Source organism: Mauremys reevesii, linkage group 1 (assembly GCF_016161935.1).
Source record: "Mauremys reevesii isolate NIE-2019 linkage group 1, ASM1616193v1, whole genome shotgun sequence".
NCBI classification, from domain to species: domain Eukaryota; kingdom Metazoa; phylum Chordata; order Testudines; family Geoemydidae; genus Mauremys; species Mauremys reevesii.
Window position 1 is genome coordinate 117793069 of NC_052623.1, and position 20342 is coordinate 117813410.

Here is a 20342-nt window from a genome sequence, read left to right on the forward strand (position 1 = left end):
GTAACAACAAAAACAGAATTAATTCAGTAGTGTTCTTCCTAAAAACATGGATCAAACAACTTGGACTTCAGTTTATTCAATTTTACAGTATTTTACTGTAATTCTATGTATTCTACAGAAGTCTTTAAAAACGTATAGTAAATTATGATTTATAACAAATTGTTCTGCTCAGACTTACAGTGGCAAATCCTTTAAGTGGTAGGGTATAAGTTAGATTTCACGTATTAATAAGATATACTTCACATAAGGACTAAAATACACTACATGTAATTATAAATTGATAAATGTGAATACATTTTGTTCCATTTGCCACCTAGCACTGAAGTTCACTGGCATGGCACTATACAGCAATTTTGCTTTCAGTACTGCTTTTAACATTTAATATATGATCAGATCAAGGGACTATCATCTGCATCTGGCAAAGCAAGGTAAAGGGAAGGTGTCTCTATGAAGCATTTTAAAAACAAAGATTATTTTTCTCCTCAAATTCCTGAAAATAATTACTAATCTGGAACCTCTTTCTCACCCTTCAACAGCACCCCTACAATGGGAGTTGTGCTAGTACCCACCACAATGCTTTATTATACATTTCTCTACCTTCAAGTTTCCTGCTTCAGGCAATAAATGAGTACCATGATATTTCTTTTTTCATTAACTTGCTCACCACAGTTTCAGAATATTTTCCTTGGCTTTTTGTAGAAACTTTTCTTTAGAAATTGTAATGTCTTCATTTTCTTTGTCAGAAAACGTTCCTTAGCCCAAGGGTTTCATTTCTCAGTAACCTACTATTTTATTGAACACATTTTATTTTTATGAAAATGCAGTTAACTTTATAGGCTTGGATTAGGCCCATAATGCTAGGTTTGTGACTATTTTACAGCCTCAAATATTTCATCTGCTCATATATAAGGCATAAATGAAATGTACTCAATGAAAATAAAACAAGATGTATACACTGAGTTCCCTTTCAAGTTCTTTTATTTTGGATATGGGAGTCAATACCCATACTAAGTAAACAGCAGTTTACCACAAAATCTTGATGACCTGCTTTACGTAGTTGGAGTAACACTACAATAGCACCAATCACGCCTCTCTAATAGAGCTCATAGAGTGGCAACAGCCAGCTGTTGTTCTTCCCCCAAATCCTTCATCTGAGGAGTAAAACAGGGATCAATCCCATCTAGTCTCCTCTTCAGTATATGAGATCACATGGAGAGGTAACAAGACATTGTGGGCTGTCTTTCAACATTATGTCAATGATATCCTGCTGTATTTTCTATAGATACAGCCAATGCTATCAAGATGGCTACAGTCTGCAAGAGAACAACACTTGGAAAAAGAATAGCTAGCTGGAAATAAATCTAGGCAAGACTGATGTGATGTTGATCATGAGGGAGAAAAGTTTCAATGACTGGTGAGGACACTTAAATCCTATCATTGAAGAAATCTGCCCCTATTCAAAGTGGTACACACCCGGGACTCATCCCTAATGCTGCATGGCTGGGCTGTAGTAGTAGTGATAAGAAATGCCTTCTTCCAGCTTTAAATTGCTAGAACACGCGTAGTCAAAGCCCCAGCCCAGCGCTGGGGCGCTGCTGCCAGCGGCTCCCATTCCCCACAGGGATTCCCACAGGAGGTGGGAGACGGCTGGAGGATTTTTTCCCAGCGCTGGGCCTGCTCTACATAGCGCAGCGCTGCTGCGCGCAGCGCTGAAAGTTAAGTGTAGCCATAGCCTAGGAGACTTCACCCCTTCTCTTTGAATTAGAATCTGATGACGATGATCCACTTTCATCACCACCAGACTGGACTATTTTAACTTTTTGTGTTTAGAGCTGAAAGTGGAAGCAATGTAGAGGTTCCAGTTTTTGTAGAATGTAGATGTCTCTTCAGCAGAAAGAGTCAACATGAGCGCATTATCCCTGCTCTCCAATTCCTAAATTGGTTCTCTATCTACTTGTGTTGACAATACAAGGTCTTGAGCCTTGAGTCTGATGATCCCAGATACATTTATGACTGGGACTCTACCAATGAACCACCAAGACAACCATACGTCTTTTGGTTAATGCAGCTACAAAAATCAGGATGAAATGCAAGAGCCAGAGAAAAGTATTCTGGGGGGGGCTGGCTGCAGAATCAGCTACTAAGTAACATTTGACTAGCCTACAGTCTGGTCAATTTTAGTGATAAAAGATGCTCATTTTACTGCTCTCACCACAGCTGTTAACAAAATATGATGGTACGATCTTACATATCTTGGTGGATCAGGGATACAGGTGTGGTTACTGATGCATCTGGAAGTTGACCCACTGACAACATACACACTCTGAGAAAGACAACATATACATATATACCCACCTACATAAAAATCACGCACAGCAAGCAAACTCTCCATAGAATCTGGTAAGGACAAAATCCAGAATACCCGTGACTTCAGTATAACCTTTACTGGATTGATTGGATTTATAGTTTACTTCATTTCCAGTTGTTAATGAGTGAGGGGGTTTTAGTCCATACTATAAAGGAGGTCCAAACTATATAATTGTAATGGTTCACTGTGGCCTTAAAATCTATGCCAAAAATTAATAAAAGCATCATTTCCTTCAGTGATCCTTGGAGGAACATTTAATCTTATTCATAGTTCATCTGAGAAAGAGGCATTTAATCTGTGGGGTAGATTTATAGCAACAAACTGAAACATGAAAAATTGTGTTCTTATGGGGCAGTTCAGTTTGGGCGACATGCTGGAGATCTCATGCAGCTAGTGGTAAAACATCATTAAAGTTTCTGAAAATGATAGATAATTTTATAACACAAAAGATATTGCCCCCAACATGAGGCAAGTCTATTTTCAAATTCATTATAATGGATAAAGATTAATCAATCACTGGAATGGAAGTTGGTGGTTGCCTAGTGACCAGTGATCATGACCTAATTACATTCAATATGGGCAAACAGTAATCTATATAGTTGGTGCTTCAAAAGGGCCAATTTCCCCAAACCAAAGAAAATTATTAGAAAAATTAATTGAGAGGAAAAATGTAGGCAGAAAAATGTGAATGAAAATTAGGAGTTCTTTAACAGCAGTTATTAGATGGCTAAAAAGCCATGCTTCTATAATTCAGAAAGGGGACAACTTTAGCTAAAAGACCATCCTGGTTCAGTGGTGAAGTGCAGGGTGCAATTAGAAATAAAACAGTAATGTATAACATGAAAAATATGTTAATATAAATCAGACATCATGAAGTGCAGAAAATTGATAAGGGAAGCTAAAGACATCAGGGGAACTCCATCAACAATGGAAAATCTGAGAAATTAATAATGAAGAATTACAGGATAGACATGTAATTAATATTAATCAACATGATTTTATGGAAAATAGGTTTTTGTCAAACAAACATGATTTCATTCTTTCATGAGATTATAAATTTGGTTGACAAAGATAACTGCATAGATTTAATATACTGCAGAACTTCACAGTTAAGAACACCAGAGTTATGAACTGACCAGTCAACCACACACCTCATTTGGAACTGGAAGGATACAGTCAGGCAGTAGCAGAGCAACAACAACAGCAACAACAAAGGCAAATACAGTACAGTGTTAAATGTAAACTACTAAAAAAATAAAGGGAAAGCAGCATTTTTCTTCTTCATAGTAAAGTTTCAAAGCTGTATTAAGTCAATGTTCAGTTGTAAACTTTTGAAAGAACAACCCTAATGTTTTGTTCAGAGTTACGAACATTTCAGAGTTATGAACAACCTCCATTCCTGAGGTGTTCGTAACTCTGAAGTTCTACTGTACAGAGACTTCTGTAAGGTATTTAATTTAATACTGCATAACATTCTGACTAAAGTTAGCACTACACAATATCAATAGAGCACACTTTAAATGGATTAAGAACTGGCTAACTGATGGACCTCAAAAAGTAGTCATCAATGGGGAATCCTGGGGGCCTTCCTAGTGGGATTCTGCAGGGACTGGTACGAGGGCTTGACATTACTCAATATTTTAATATATGATCTAGAACAGGGGCTCTCAAACTTCATTGCATCGCGACCCCTTCTGACAACAAAAATTACTACACGACCCCAGGAGAGGGGGACAGAAGCCTGAGTCAACCCAAGCCCCAGTGCCCTCGGGAGGAGGGCAAAGCCCGAGCCCCACTGCTCCAGGCAGAGTGGGGCCAAAGTTGAAGCCCAAGAGCTTCAGCCCCAGGCAGGGGGACTGTAACGTGAGCCCTGCCACCCAGGACTAAAGCCCTTGGGCTTTGGCCCCAGGTGGTGGGGCTTGGGCTTCAGCCCTGGGCCCCAGCAAGTCTAAGCCAGCCCTGGCCACTCCATTAAAATGGGGTCATGACCCACTTTCAGGTCCCGACCCACAGTTTGAGAACCGCGGATCTAGAAGTAAATATTAAAACACTGGTGACAACATTTGCAGATGATACAGAATGCTAGAATGGTAAATGATGAGGACAAGGCAGTCATAAAGAGTAACCTGGATCACTTGGTAGCCTGAGCCCATTAAAACAAAATATGTTTTAATATAGCTGAAAGCAAAGTTATACATCTAGGACCAACAAGTGCAAGCCATAGCTACAGAACTGAACTGTATCCTAGAAAGCAGTGACTTTGAAAAGGATTTGAGGATCATATGAGACGAGCAAAAGGGCTAATGTGAGCCTTGGATGTATAAACAGAATTGTGAAGAGGAAAGAGATAATTTTAGCTCTGATACTGGAAAATTGTGTTCAGTTCTGGCATCCATATTTTAAAGAGGATATTGAAAAATTGGAGAGGATGTGGAAAAGAGAAACAAAAATGTTTGGAGAGCTAGAGACAATGCTTTACAGTGAAACTTAAGGAGCTCAATTTGTTTTGCTTATCAAAAAGACGACACAGGTGACTTGATCACAATGCATAAGTACCTTCACAGGGAGGACATACTGGGTATTAAAGGACATTGCATATATAAGGCCCTGTGTGAGTCGTGTTTAAAAAAACAACACAACAGTGCCTCATTTAAGTGTTTTAATTTCACAGTAAAACCCTTTCAAGATTTACCCTATTGTACTTAATCCAATGCAGAATGCTTCTTATTCAGTATGCAAGAGTATTTTGCAAATGAAAGCAAAGAATTTAGTAGTGAAAAGATTAAACATGTGCATACAATGTATTACCTAATTTCCAAATACACCTCCCCAAAACACAACCTAAGTTCTTAAAAATGTAAGCAGTTATACTTTTCTTTATGTGGCTAATGCATTCTTGTGAGGAATTGATGGGCAGATATAGATAATGGCTGAAATATTCTGATATTCAATTCCATGCTTCCACTTGTACTTTCTTTGAGAATAGAAGAGTTAGAAAATGCTCTTAAGTTAATGAAAAAAATCAAGCACTATCATTATGAACATGTGGCATCTGAATGAAAAGAAAAAAATGTTTCTTGTTTTATTTAACCTTCACACAGATGTGAGAGAAATCTTTACTGATTACATCAAATATTTTTTTCTGAAACACTGAACACTACCCCTCAATATGAGAACAACAAAATCCCCCAGAGCATTATTTTTTCTAAGACAAATTAATTTTTAACACCCTAATTTAAAAGTCACCGGTTCTATCAGACCCCAGCAAAAGTACCATCGGACTTACCCAATGTGTCTTTTAGATTTTTAACCAAGGAGCCTTTCTTCAAGCTGTTCTTTCGTTCCACGTAATTTGATGGCACATATCCCGTTTTGTTGGCTGCGTTTCTTACCCTCCACCATGTTTTGGAATCATCCAGCAGCCAAAGACGCTCATTCTTCTTGATGTCAAGTTCTTGGTCCTGTTGTGCGGTGTAATCCCACTTTGCTATAACAATAACTTCTTCTGTCATCTTTCATGGAGTCCCTCTGCCACAAAACAGTGGAAAAGTTCATTAACACATTACACTTGTACCCCCCTCTATTATTTCAACATGAAAGCATGTAAACGTACACTCCTTTGGGGAAAAACAGGCATATACAGAAGAAATTGAGGAAAATCATCCCTTTTTGGCTTGCCAAACAATACAATAATCAATCTGACCTCTCTTAAAACTAATATCATTATTTTATTTTCTCACTAAATTAGGATATCCTGGGAATAAATTCTAGTCATAGCATGTATTTAACTTTCTTCTTCTGGAATATTATATAATGTTATTAGGCTATAAGAATATCTATAAAAGTTTTTAAACTTAACACACAGTCTCTATAGACACAATTATAAAATTGTTCCTACATTCTTTAAGATCCTGTTCTTAATAAGAAAACTAGTAGTACAGTCCAAATAAGATTTTTCCTTTCCATCCTCATTATCACACTTTCTACATTACATCATTCTAGAATGACCTTCATTGTAACATGTTCCTTACACACATTCAAAATACTTAGGTTTAAAAAGAAGAGTGTGGGCTTTTTTATTTTTCTTCTTCCTAAAGACGAAGATGTGACATTTTGGGTATATTTAATTACATAATGAATTTGTACTTCAGCAGTGAAAATAGTTATGTTCTTCTAGTCTAGTGTTTCTCAAACTGGGGTCGCTGCTTGTGTAGGGAAAGCCCCTGGCGGGCTGGGCCAGTTTGTTTATCTGCCCCGTCTGCAGGTCCAACCAATCGTGGCTCCCACTGGCTGTGGTTTACTGCTCCAGGGCAATGGGAGCTGCTAGAAGCAGCATGGGCCAAGGGATTTACCGGCTGCCGCTTCCAGCAGCCCCCATTGGCCTGCAGCACAGAACCACGGCCAGTGCAAGCTGCGGTCGGACAGACCTGTGGATGGGGAAGGTAAACAAACCGGCCCGGCCCGCCAGAGGCTTTCCCCCTACACAAGCGGCAACCCCAGTTTGAGAAACACTGTTCTAGTCTGTATCATTTTAAAGACTTTACTGCTTTTTGAGCCTTTGTTCAATGACCCGGGTAAGGGATAGAATATAGCTATGCCATCTTAGAATATAGCTATGCCATCTTTTTGTACCCTGGAGTGGCATGGCAGGAGGTGGCAGAGGAGAGAGTCAGCAAGTAGGGGGAACACACAGCCAAGGCTCCTCTCACCCCCCATCATTCTCTGCCCACTTATTCATGAGGTTTGACAAGACTGGGTGAGTAGCTCCTTCTGTCCACCTATGACTGGAGCTGTAATCTGAATAGCTGTCACTCAGTTGAGCAGGAGAAGCCTTACTCCCCTTTACTTACATCATGCTGAGTACGGTCTAGGAACTATTTAGCCCTAAAAAGTAAGGCACTTTCTTTAAAATAATAATAATAATCAAAAAGCCTGCAAAGCATACGTTTCAAGAGATAATAAGTACAGTAACATTCAAATAAATAATAAGAGTCTGCCTTATTTCATCCTCTCAACAACTCTTTGGTGATCTTTGACTGAAAAGTAACACATGAGATTTCTATATTAAACATCATCGAATTATTGCTTTTTGATCTTTCAGGTATAGTACGGTAGCTGTTTTTGAAAGCATGAAGTCAAATGTTTGGACATCTCAAATGTGTTACAATCTGGCAGAAACAGTTTTAAAAATACTTTTCAATTTCTAAACTCTGAGCACATTTTCTTTATATCATTTGCCTTTAGTACCTTGTTTTTACCAGTACACTATTACAATTGTAACATGTTACCAACTATTTTAAGAGCTCTTATATGGCTGTAAGGTAATAAAAGCAATTATTTTGGCATTTTCCACACAGGAAATTATAATATTTGAATTGAGGCTAATTTTGAAATGTGATTGCATAAATAGTATTTTGGGGGTTTCATGTTTATGGTGGTCTTCATTTCCAGATCCAACGTGTGTAGTACCTACCTACAGTACAAGCTATGCAAATTCAGAGCTGTTGTGACAAAATGAAGGGGAAGTATGAAAAGACAAATGTATCTTTAAAAAAAATCAAATAATTGAATTAGGAGACCACAAACACTAAGATGTCCTAATGATGACGGTATGATTATAGCATGCTGCCATTACAGAATTGAGTTACGGTTGCCTAGGTATTGGATGCTGCTGATCCATTCTTCCAACTAAAAAAAGATAAAGTAAACTGACTGTCACCCCAAAATAATGGACAGGACAAAAATTTGTAGCTAACATGGAAGTCATGGCATGAAATTTTTTCTGAAATACTGAGAGTTCAGAGGTTTGTCTACATCCTCATTTCTCAATTGTCGGAGCACAGGATACGGAGTAGGAAGCATGCAGCAGCTAGAGGTGAGATGGTGAGTTTGAACTCGAGTCTATATAGATAATTCTTTTTGATGAATTTAAGAAAGGGTTTTGAAACTTTAAACAATTAGTTACAGACAATAAGTGGGGTCTTTACAATTCACAATAGCTGCAGCCTGCTGGAGGAAGAATAAGGAATAGGTGGTATTAAGATCCTTTGAAAACTGAAATTTTAAAATAAGTTTACCCCTCTGATAATGACATAGTACAGTTTTGAGCTTTTGAACCAAGTTCCTGATAAACTGACATCTCTGCCTTCAGTTCATATAAAATGGACAAACACTTCACAGATCAATAAAATGATGTAGCCATAGGGAGATTGTAGTTGATCCCATTCCAGTTGTTGGTGCTGTCAATACAATTTCTCTCTGGTTTAGATTGGTTTATTTTATTTTCAGCAATTGTGAACTGGGACAGCCAGTTCTCACTACTCCAGTGGATATGCAGAACATAAGGAAAATTTACTAATACGCTACTAGTGAGGTTAATTGACAGTATGGTTGTGCAGAAGAGCAGCAATTACCAGGTTTGGGGGTTTGATAAAGGTTAGCTCAAACCTAAAGGAAGGTTAAAATTGAATTTCTCATGTACTTCAAAGATTACAAGTCTTTATATAAACAAAAAATGTTAAGACAAAGACTCTCTTGACTGACATCTGCCACATTTGACATCAGGTGTCAAGAACTCAGTAGCCTTGTGCTCTCACTGATATAGGAGAGGCAGCTGTGTGAACCTTGCTTTTTTGTGATAAGCCGTAAGTACGAAAACTATTTTCAGCACTGGAAGAAACAGTGGTCTACCATATTTAATGTTAGGGAGCAGATTCCTGGATTTAGACAAGCAGTGCTGAACATAGGACACAGTGTGTAATGTGCACTGGGGAGCCTGGAAGAGAGCAGCTAAGTTTTTTATTCCTCTGATCGTGGGGATGACCAGAGGGCTGAACTGACTCACTGCATAATTTAGAGCAGCCTAGGAACTGATCTACATTCTCTTTAGCTACAAAGGTTCCCTCTTGCCACCTGGCCACACCCAGGAATGCACCTTATGTCTGTGAGAAAAGCAAATGTAAAGACGACACTAACAACTCTAAAACATTACCAAGGGATTCCTCTAAATCAGGGAGTTCCCAGCAGCCTTATTAGGGCAGTTTTGACCTTTTCATGCTATCAGAACAGTGAAAGAGGATGGGAACCATGGTCCAAGATCTGATGTTAGATGTTAAAAAAAGGTAGCTGTCCTAATGTAGAATTGGGCAAAATGTCAAGTTATGTTCAGAATGCGACCACTGCACTATATGATTTTATAGAGATGCAGGGAAGGCAAGCATAAAACCACTATAATGATTTGCCCACATAGGACATGATTCAACACATAGGACATGAAAAAGAAGAGGGAGGGGAAAGGAATACAGCGCAAAAAGATATAAAACTGCATTACTGGGGGGCAGAAAAAAGTGGAAAATTAGTTTTAGAAGAGGAAAGAGGAGCTGCACTTTTCAGAAAGGTTCAAAGAGGACACGTGGCACTTCTACATTCATAAGTTTAATTATTACAAACGTTTGATAGACTGGGATGGGGAACTAAAGTTAACCACAATAACATCCACAGTTTATGCCACTAAACTGGGAATAAGGAAATCTGGATTCTCTTAGGGCTGATCTACACTAGAAAATTAGAATGACCCAAAAAATCCACATCCCTGAGCAACAAGCTAAGTCCCAGTGTAGAAAGCACTCTTGGGGAGGTGGATTACCTATGCTGATGGGAGAACTGTTCCCATTAGCATAGGTACCGGTAGTTTCTACATTGAAGTGATACAATGGTGCAGCTGCAATGCTGCAACTGTGTTGCTGTAGAATTTCTAGCGTAGATAAATACAGTGTGTTGCAGAGATTAAGAGTTTAAGCAAGTCAGTCTCTCTGGGTGAAATCTTGTCCCCACTGAAAACAACAAGATTTTTGCCAATGACTTCAGTAGAGCCAGGTTTTTAGTGTTTGCCTCGATATTCCCATTTGTACCTCACAAGGGGGCTAAGAGAGGGAGGTATCCCAGTAACTGGGATATTCTTTGAATGTATGGTCCCTATCTGTATTCCACTCAGGGTAATGTGAACATGCCATAGGTCCGGAGCCAGAGCTTTTGACAGTAGTAGTGTTCATTAGTTCACTTTGTGCCCTTGCACTAGATCTTGTGGTTTCGCCAGAGGTGATAAAGGCAGGGTGGACCGACCACATCTCCAGTTCCTTCTCTACCACAGACTTATCAGATCTGCAGCAGAGGGGAAGGAGGGTGGGTTTGGTACAGATTGAGACGACAGATCTCAAAGAACTTCCAGTTACTGGTAAGTAACCTCCCCTTCTTCTTCGAGTGATGTATTTCACTGAGGGTGATTGACAAGCAGTACCTATATACGTGGCAGGTGTGAGGAGGATGACTGAACCATGGAACGAAGGACTGCTGTACCAAACAAAGCGTCCTTTGTCGAATCATGCAGCAAGACATAATGAGAAGAGAAGGTATGCACCGAGCTCCACGTGTCTGCTTTACATATATGAGGGACACGTCGTGGAGTGCAATGGGCTCGTTCCCCATCCAGTGGGGATCATCCTGCTAGTTCATAGCAGAGCATAATGCACCCTGACACCTATTTTGAGATCCTCTGTGTGGAAATGGCCTGTCCCTTAATTCTTTCTGCTATGGCCGCAAAGAGTCTTGAAGACTTACGCATTGGCTGTGTCCTCCAAAGGAAGAAGGCCAGCATTCTGTGTACATCCAAAGAGTGAAGGCATCGTTCCTTGTTAGAAGAGCATGGTGTAGGAAAGAAGGGTGGCAAATGTATGGATTGATTGAGGTGGACCATTTGATAGGAATTTGAGATGTATCTGAAGTGAGACCTTGTGTTTATGGAATGTGGGGAAAGGTGGGTTTGCCATCATGGCTTCCAGCTCGCCAACTCTCCTAGCAGAGATAATACACACTAGAAAGACTACTTTCTTAAAGAGAAGAAATAAGGAGCAGGAGACTAGTGGCTCAAAAGGGAGGATTAATTAAAGATGGGAGGACTAGGTTAAGGAGTTAACCACTCCTAAACTGGGAGGAGTGGTTGATACACTGGAGGGTAGGGATAGGATACCGATGGACCTAGACAAATTAGAGGATTGGGCCAAAAGAAATATGATGAGGTTCAACAAGGACAAGTGCAGAGTCCTGCACTTAGGATGGAAGAATCCCATGCACTGTTACAGACTAGGGACCGAATGGCTGGGCAGCAGTTCTGCAGAAAAGGACCTAGGGGTTACGGTGGACGAAAAGCTGAATATGAGTCAACAGTGTGCCCTTGTTGCCAAGAAGACTAATGGCATTTTGGGTTGTATAAGTAGGGGCATTTCCAGCAGATCGAGGGATGTGATCATTCCCCTCTACTCAGCACTGGTGAGGCCTCATTTGGAGTACTGTGTCCAGTTTTGGGCCCCACACTACAAGAAGGATGTGGATAAATTGGAGAGAGTCCAGCGGAGGGCAACAAAAATGATTAGGGGGCTGGAGCACATGACTTATGAGGAGAGGCTGAGGAACTGGGATTGTTTAGTCTGCAGAAGAGAAGAATGAGGGGGGATTTGATAGCTGCTTTCAACTACCTGAAAGGGGGTTCCAAAGAGGATGGATCTAGACTGTTCTCAGTGGTAGAAGATGACAGAACAAGGAGTAATGGTCTCAAGTTGCAGAGGGGGAGGTTTAGGTTGGACATTAGGAAAAACTTTTTCACTAGTAGGGTGGTGAAGAACTGGAATGGGTTACCTAGGGAGGTAGTGGAATCTCCTTCCTTAGAGGTTTTTAAGGTCAGGCTTGACAAAGCCCTGGCTGGGATGATTTAGTTGGGTTTGGTCCTGCTTTGAGCAGGGGGTTGGACTAGATGACCTCCTGAGGTCCCTTCCAACCCTGAGATTCTATGATTCTAAGGTCCCATTGAGGGATGACAGCTTGAACGGGCAGATACTTGCATTTAAAGCCCTCTAGTGGTCAATGGGTGGGTGAAGATAGAGTGCCCTTCAAGAGGTGGGTGAAAGGCACTAATGGCTGCTCTGTGCAACTTGATAAGAGTTGAGGGCGAGTCCCAAAGACTTTAATGAAAGAAGGTAGTCTAGGAACACAGGAGTATCCACCGCTTCGGGGGCAAAGTCTCTGTGGTGTTCCCAAGTGGTGAAACGGGCCCACATGGCCTAAGATCTTGGTGTGGGAACCTTTCTGATGGAGACAATGTTGTAAACCACCAATGAGCATTGCTGCATTAGCAGATGTGTCCATCCAAAAAACAAGCTGTCAGGTGAAGCACCTTTGGATCTGGGTTCTTGAGTCTGTCCTTGCATTGTGTGAGCAGCAGAGGGAACATTGGTAGTGGTATCGGCGGATGTTTCAATATGTGGAGAAGAAGTGTGAACCAGAACTGGCGTGGTCAGAACGATGCTATCATGATTACCATCGCCCTCTCCCATCTGAGTTTGTTCAGAGCAGATGGTACAAGAGGCAGTAGTGGGAAGGCATAGTTAAACTGGTCTGACTAGTTGACTAGTTAGGGTGTCCGCCTGCAAATGGGCGCCTAATCCACCCCACGAGCAATACTGGATGCACTTGGCATTGGTGAGATGCCAAGAGGTCCCCGATCGGGGTTCCTCATCGACTGAAAATGTTCATGACTTCTGAATCGTGCAACTCCCACTCAATGTCTGCTGAGGGTATTGGCAATCACATCCTGAGTTCCTGGGAGTTAGGTTACCAAAATGAGTATGTAATTTGACATGCACCACTTCCAGAGGCATATGGCCTCCACACACGTTGCAGAGGATCGCGTGCCTCCCTGATTGTTTGTGTAAGATACCATAGTGGTGCTGTCCGACATGATGAGGGCATGTTGAGAGCGGATAGTTGTTAGGAAAGCATGGCATGCCCTGCGAACTGCTCGTAGCTCCAGGATGTTGATGTGCATTCTGACTTCTCTGGTCGACTAGTGCCTTGGGTCATGTGTTTTGCCATGTGGGCACCCCAGCCTTTGAAAGATGTGTCCATTATGACTATGATGGTTGGGGAAAATAGGAAGAATGATTACTGGTAAATAACCTCCCCTGCCTGTTAGCAAGCAAGGTGTTGATGCCATGGGCTTGTCCGGGGACAATGATCAGGATCCTTCCAGCTCTGCTGGTACCAATGGGGACAGGCTGATCGAGGCATCATTCAATCCCAGTTCTGAGTGTCTTCTTGGTGAGAGGCAGAGTATCGGCACTGGGGATTCCCCCTGTACCAAACAGGATGGTACTGATGGTGAATACTGGGCCCATGAGTTCCAATACGGCCAACCCTGGCTGATTCTGCTGTTGCACTTGTGGTGCCAAGGAGCCGGATACTAATGTCTTCTCATTTGTGGGAAGAAAGAGTATTGTCACAGTGTTAGCTGGACTTTATGATAGCTTTGCCCCCTGAGAGGGGGTGGCAGCTTAAATAGAATGACCAGTTCCCTCTGCTTCTGAGAAGGAATCAGAGTCCGGCAATGCTGGCAGTGTGGACAGAGAGGGTGGTACCATATGGACACGTCCCAATGGCAGCAAATCCGATGCCGAGGACTGAGACTTCATTGTAGGATGTGGTACCTGTGCCTGTGGAGATTGTCCCAGTTGCAACACAAACCGCTCGAGCAGTTCTGCATTAGTGCTGAGTATACTTGGAGTCCAGGTGACTGAAATTGCAGGTGGTGCTGCAGCCAGTAAAGTCACTTGCATCAGTACCCACAGTGCCCCAGACACTGAGGGTGTTGGTTCCAAGCCCTGTGAACCAAAGCATCTGGAAAACACTGCGATTTCTTATAGCTTTTGTGAACCCTGGAATGATGTGCCCCTTCTTGGTCAGTAGTCCTCTCTTGGGCTTGGAGCAAGACATATTGCCATACTTCCATGCATGCTTCCGTGGCTCATAGCTAGGCCCCAATGTGGGATCCATAGCACTCGTACCAGTGGAGTTGGACTGTGTCTCCGCAGCAAGAGGTGCACTCTTCAATTATTCTGGTTGATGTATGGAGGGATCCTCCAGCCAGAGTCCAACTGTGGCCCCTCATGACCTCCAGCAAGTGCTTTTTTAAACGGAGGACTCTGTCTTCCCATGGACGGGCAGGGAAGGAGAGGCAGAATGTGCACCTGGAAGCAGGGTAGGCTTCCCCCAAACAGAAGAGACAACGTTGGGGCTTGTCATTGAGGGAGAACAAGCAAGGACAGGAAGAGCAGATCTTGAATTCTGGCCTCTTCTGCATAGTCCAGTACCCAGACCAGGGTTCTGGAGGGAGGGAGAGAAGAAAAACGCCGAAGCAGCATCTATTTGCAATTAAAAACAAAAACAAAACAAAAAACAAAAAACAAGAAAGTGTTTAAAATAAACAAGTGTTTAAAATAAAACAAGAAAGTGCTTAGTATAAGGGGAACCGTAGGAGCAATATCCCAAGTCCAGAGAACCTGTAGAACTTTCAGAAACAAGAAATCCCACAAATTCTTTAAGAAACAGTATAAGACTTAAAAATACTGAGCTAAGAGAGAAATAAAATGATTTTTCAGCAAAATATGTCACCGAGGACGAGAAGAAAGCAGGAGCTCCAACTCAGACCATGCATGCAGTGAGAAGAAACTAGAGACATGATCGGTCCACCCTGCCCTTTATCACCTCAGGCAAAACCATGAGGTAGTGCAAGGGCCTATGCGTGGACTGATGGACACTACTACTTTCAAAAGCTCCGGCTTTGAGCAGATGCGCATTACCCTCAGTGGAACACAATAGGAACCATCACTCAAAGAAGAAGGTAATTTTATTAAGGTATGTGAGGTATTCCCATGTTATACTGAGAGATGCTATATAACAGACTATAAATGAAAGAAGTAAGTTGGGGAGGTTGCACATGGGGGAGACCCCAACCAGCAAAGTTTCAAGAGAATTAAACATCCATCCAAAGCATCAGTGTCCTTTGAAGATCTGCTATGTATAGTATATATTTTTAAACAATCCAGTCAAGTGCAAAAGAGTCCAACAGCAATGTTAATGACACTCCCTCACACCAGGAAAATCTTTGACTGGGACCTAAGTTCCCCGTAAGCTGCGCGGCCATGCTCAGGGAGTCCGACAAACTGGGACTGTCTGGGAAAGGGGCGCCTATCCCGCAGCCCCAGTCCCAGAGCTGCCACAGTGTCACACATCATCTCCATACTGGTGCACATAACAAAATTCATTCCGCACACGTGTGGGAAAAATTAGAGGGAACACTGGCTGAGACAACTGCTTTCTGGCCTCTTTATACTGCCAAAGCAACGCAAAGGGGCTGGATCAAAGTAAAGAATCTGGCCCCTGACCCCCTTATGGCTGGGGTCAATTATGTCACTTTCTAAAAGACTTCAGCACACATTTGGAAATGTTTATTTAACTAAAAATATAATTGCAACCACAGCTGTCAATTTATACATGGAACTTAGAAGTTTCTCACCATATGAGTATTAAGGATGCTTTACTTTGCAGTATGGGTTCAGCTTTGTTTTTAGCTTTATTAGTGCAACAGATGGGTGATTATTTGTTTTTCTTACATATGTTACTCCAACTAGAGTTTCCATAAAATATTCCCTATGTTCATAGACATTCCTCATATTAGCTATGAGAGAGATCAGGCTCCGCCACTCTCTACTCCCTCCCCCAGTCCTGGCCAGCTTTCCCTAGAATGTTATATCCTAAGATAATTTTTATTGTATTTGCCACAACTTTATAACTTTCTATTACATTTCATTAAGCTGTAGACTACTTGTAGTCTACTAAGTACATTAAAAAAAAAAAAATCTTGCTCACCAGGGAAGGATTTTTGGAGCTCACTCATCTCTAGTTATAGCTTTTCTAAATAAGTTAAACATTGTAGCACAGGGGTTCTCAAACTGGGGGTTGGGACCCCTCAGGGGGTCGTGAGATTATTACATGGGGCATCGCGAGCTGTCAGGCTCCACCCCAAACCCTGCTTTGCCTCCAGCATTTACAATGGTGTTAAAGCTATAAAAAAGTGTTTTTAATGTATAAGGGGGGGTCGCACTCAGAGGCTTGCTATATGAAAGGGGTCCCCAGTACAAAAGTCGAAGAACTCCTGTATGTAGCAGTTTTAAAAATAAAGCATTTTAATGGCTCTACTAGGCCCCACCTATATCTCATCTGTGACCATATTGGAGATGTTTACCACACTCCTACATTTCAATCAAACTGGAAGTTCAAAGATAGAATCCCTGCAACTAGGTTAAAGACCTGAGTTCAAGGATTCAGCCCAGTTATTGAACATAGTCAGATTCTAATGATCATATAATTTTTAGCAGAGTTTTAATGAGGTCCTGACTCAGTTATAATAGCAGTGTAGACAGGATGTTAGAATCAGTGTTGTAAAGGATAACAAAGACAAGTTACTTGCTGGGAATAGAGGTTATTCAAATATATGTCCTCCACAAAGCCATACTCTGAGATGCAATGTGTGTCTCTGGATATCAACCAGCAGTTGAAGAAGAAATGAAACAAACGCAGTTAGAGAGAATGAGGACTGCCTGACTAAAGAAAGACTTTTCTCATTATCAAACTGAGACGGTAATACTGAAAAGTTGCTCCCAATTGCCACTTTGCAAATTTCACCAATGGAATTATTGATACAAGCTGTGAAAACTTTCAACTCTCTGGTATTGGGAGAAAGACTGAAGTTGACCAGGCTAAAGAGGGTAGTAAAAACAGGGAGTAGGGGTGATCTTTGAAGACCTGCTGAGAAAAAAGTAAGCTTGATTTTTGTTTCTTTTCACAATTATAAAACTAGGGATGCATCCTCATTTGGTAAGAATTGACTGAAAATGGTTTACATTACTGTTTGAAGTTCATCTCCTTGGGAAACAAACTATTAGTAAAAAGTGAAGGATTCAACTAGCAAAAAACATTAAGTGTGTTTAGTAAACTGGATAAATTTCAAGACATCTGGGGTCTTAATTTCAGAACTAACACCACAGGTAATGTACTTAACTGATATGGAGGCTCTTACGTGTTACAAAAATAGGCACATACATTCAGTGAGCACATTACTGCAGTTATTTATAGTTATGCTTGGAAAATAAAACCTGACATTTGAGAGCAATTAGGACTATGCTGATTAGGGCAGCATTTCTCAAACAAGTGAAGCACCCCACTCCAGAAAAATTAAACCAATCATGCCCCCTAGTACTCCACCATGTGTTGTTAAAGGCCTACTCATCATAATATATACATGTCCAGTGCCCACTCAGTTACTCCTTCATGACTTACAGCAGGTGGGTGAAACTTCACGCCTTGGGGAAATGCTGGATGGCAAAATCACTCTCTCCACCACACTTACTGTCATATTAAGCAGCTGTGCTCATGGTGCAGTCTTACTCCCATTAGGAAGAGTATCTAAAGAGCTAATTTATTACATGAATCTAACTCTCTCAAGTATAAAACCACACACACACACACACACACAAAGGGGAAACTCAGCCTGGGTATATTTACAGTTTTTAACATAAAATAAGGAAAATATTGATGTACCTCTTCAGATGATTCTAAGTTTTTCTCAGTTCTAGGGTTCACTTGAACACAAAACTCAAAGGGTGAAACCCCATGTGAACAGAAACTTGAAGAATTCATACAAAAACTTGTTTAAAAATACAATATTTCATGCCGCTCTAGTTATTTAAAAAAAAAAAAAAACTCAGTGTCGGAGGTTCTTGTCAAATACCTCTGGTTACCAATAAAAAAAATTGACATAAAAGGAAAAAGCAGATCTAAAGTCTTCATTTCAGCGAATAAAATCAGTTTTAATCAGTGAGGCCCAAACAAACAAAAAAAGGATACTTCTATAGCAACTTCAACAAAAAGATCTCAGAGTACTTTATTATCCAACACACATCTGCACATTTATCAACTAAGTTTTACATATGTGGAAACAGAGGTTCAGAGATCTTAAGTGACCTGCCTCAGGGAACAAAGCCTCAGTGACAGAGCCCAGACTATCTGACTCTTCATCCGGTGCTTTAAAACTAGACCACTGGTTCCCAGCCCTTGCTGGTGCTCAACAGATAGATGACAGGTTCTGTGATAACCGCCCTTTTTTGGCTGCTTCTAAAGGTTTTAAGGCTCTTCACTACAAAGCACAACCTGTACAAGCCCATTTATCGATAGTCTGAATAAGTAGGTGAACAATTTTCAAACAATACAACAAAATTTGCAGATATCACAAAATTTAGATTAGTCAAGATGAGAAACTACTGAAAGGAACAATTGTGGGACCTGACAAAACTTGATGATTATACAACACAAAGAAAGATGAAATTCAGTGAATACAAGAGCAAGGTAATACACACTGGGAAGAAAGCTCTAAAATGACTCCTGCACATTGAGTTCTACATTAACTGTAACTATTCAGCAAAAGACCCAGATATCACTGTGGTCAACCTAACATCTTCTAAATGGCAAACTGGTCTTCCCTCCCTCCCTCTTCCCCCCCCCCCAAGCACAAAAAAAGTTAAGAAGTGTAAAAACAGGATCAACGCTATTGACAAAAATAGCTTTTTTATACTGATGAAACATACAAAATTGCTCATTATACAAGAAAGATGGTATGTCCTGAACTTGAACACTGTGTACAGTCCTAGTCACCCCATCTCAAAATTGGTACAGCAAAAACAGAAAGAGAGCACTAGCAATGAAAATCATTAGAAGGATGGGCGGAGGGGAGACTTCCATACGAAGAGATATGAAAAGATAGATCAGGATTATTCAGTTTAGAGGACAGACTAATAAAGAGATTTTTTTAAATATGCAAAACAATTGTGAAGGTAAATCAAGCAGTCCTATTTACCTTTTCTCATATTACAAGAATGTTTCTGTGGATAATGGACTCAAACCTGCAAGGTACTGGGCACTGTGACCTTGATTCAATGAAATACTTCAACACATTTAACTTAATGTAATCTGTAGTCTCTTTGAAGTCAATGGATTTAGAGTTAAGCATGTGTTAAAGTACACTGATGAACTATGGCTTGAGTGCTGAGCACTTTGCAAGATGAAGCCCAACAGAGTTATAGTGAATAGGGTAAAAATGTATAATTGATATAAATGCTCATGGCTCTAGGATATAAACCAACTACTTAGAGTCTAGAATTAGGAAGAAGTTTCCCTACTAGCAGGGAATTCTGTAATTGTCCCTTATGAGGGTTTTATATCTTTCTCTGACATATATAGTACTAGTTATTGTTGAGTGCTTGGACTGGCCTGATTCAGTAGGGCAATTTGTGTTTCCATATTCCAACCATGCAATTATAATGAATTACTGTAGTGGCCACAGAGATATACAATTACAAGTGGAAGCACAGGTGGTCGATAAAAGAGTTTCCATGAGTCTACACTATTAATAAGTTTGAGAATTTCTGCAACAAACAATGCCCTAAACCAGGGTGTATTCAACTCTACTGGGTACAATATGTTGTCTAATAAAATGGGCAGAACACTAGCTTACCAAAATAATTGGGAATTCAGATTCTGACACAATGAATGATGATTATTTAGTATAAATATGCAAGTAAGATTATAGACAATACAGTACATTTTTTTCATTTTCCACTTACAATTAAGGAACTTTTGTCCTTTAGGTATTAATTCTTGATGTAACAAAGATATCTTTAAAGGAGGTAAAAACTCTAAGAGGCTAACTAATTAAGATGAGCTATAATCAGCAGGAGGAAAAAAAAACTTTTGTAGTGGTAATCAAGATGTCCCATTTCAGACAGTTGACAAGAGGTGTGAGGATACTTAACATGGGGAAATAGATTCAATCTGTGTAATGACTCAGCCATTCTCAGTCTCTATTCAAGCCTAAGTTAATAGTATCTAGTTTGCATATTAATTCAAGTTCAGCTGTTTCTCGTTGGAGTCTGTTTTTGAAGCTTTTCTGTTGCAAAATTGCCACCTTTAAGTCTGTTACTGAGTGACCAGAGAGGTTGAAGTGTTCGCCTACTGGTTTTTGAATGTTATGATT

The 20342-nt window shown here is 40.6% G+C and overlaps 1 protein-coding gene across 5 annotated transcripts in view; it reads right to left on the minus strand.

Annotated features, from left to right (window-relative positions):
• NCK2 (NCK adaptor protein 2) overlaps positions 1-20342 on the minus strand; it is a 163386-nt gene that overhangs the window by 57053 nt on the left and 85991 nt on the right. For all 5 annotated transcript variants that reach the window (XM_039500420.1, XM_039500408.1, XM_039500423.1 and 2 more), the window contains one exon: positions 5655-5896. In XM_039500420.1, the coding sequence (XP_039356354.1) occupies positions 5655-5880 (226 nt within the window). In that variant the 5' untranslated portion in view covers positions 5881-5896. The remainder of the gene's footprint in view (positions 1-5654; positions 5897-20342) is intronic.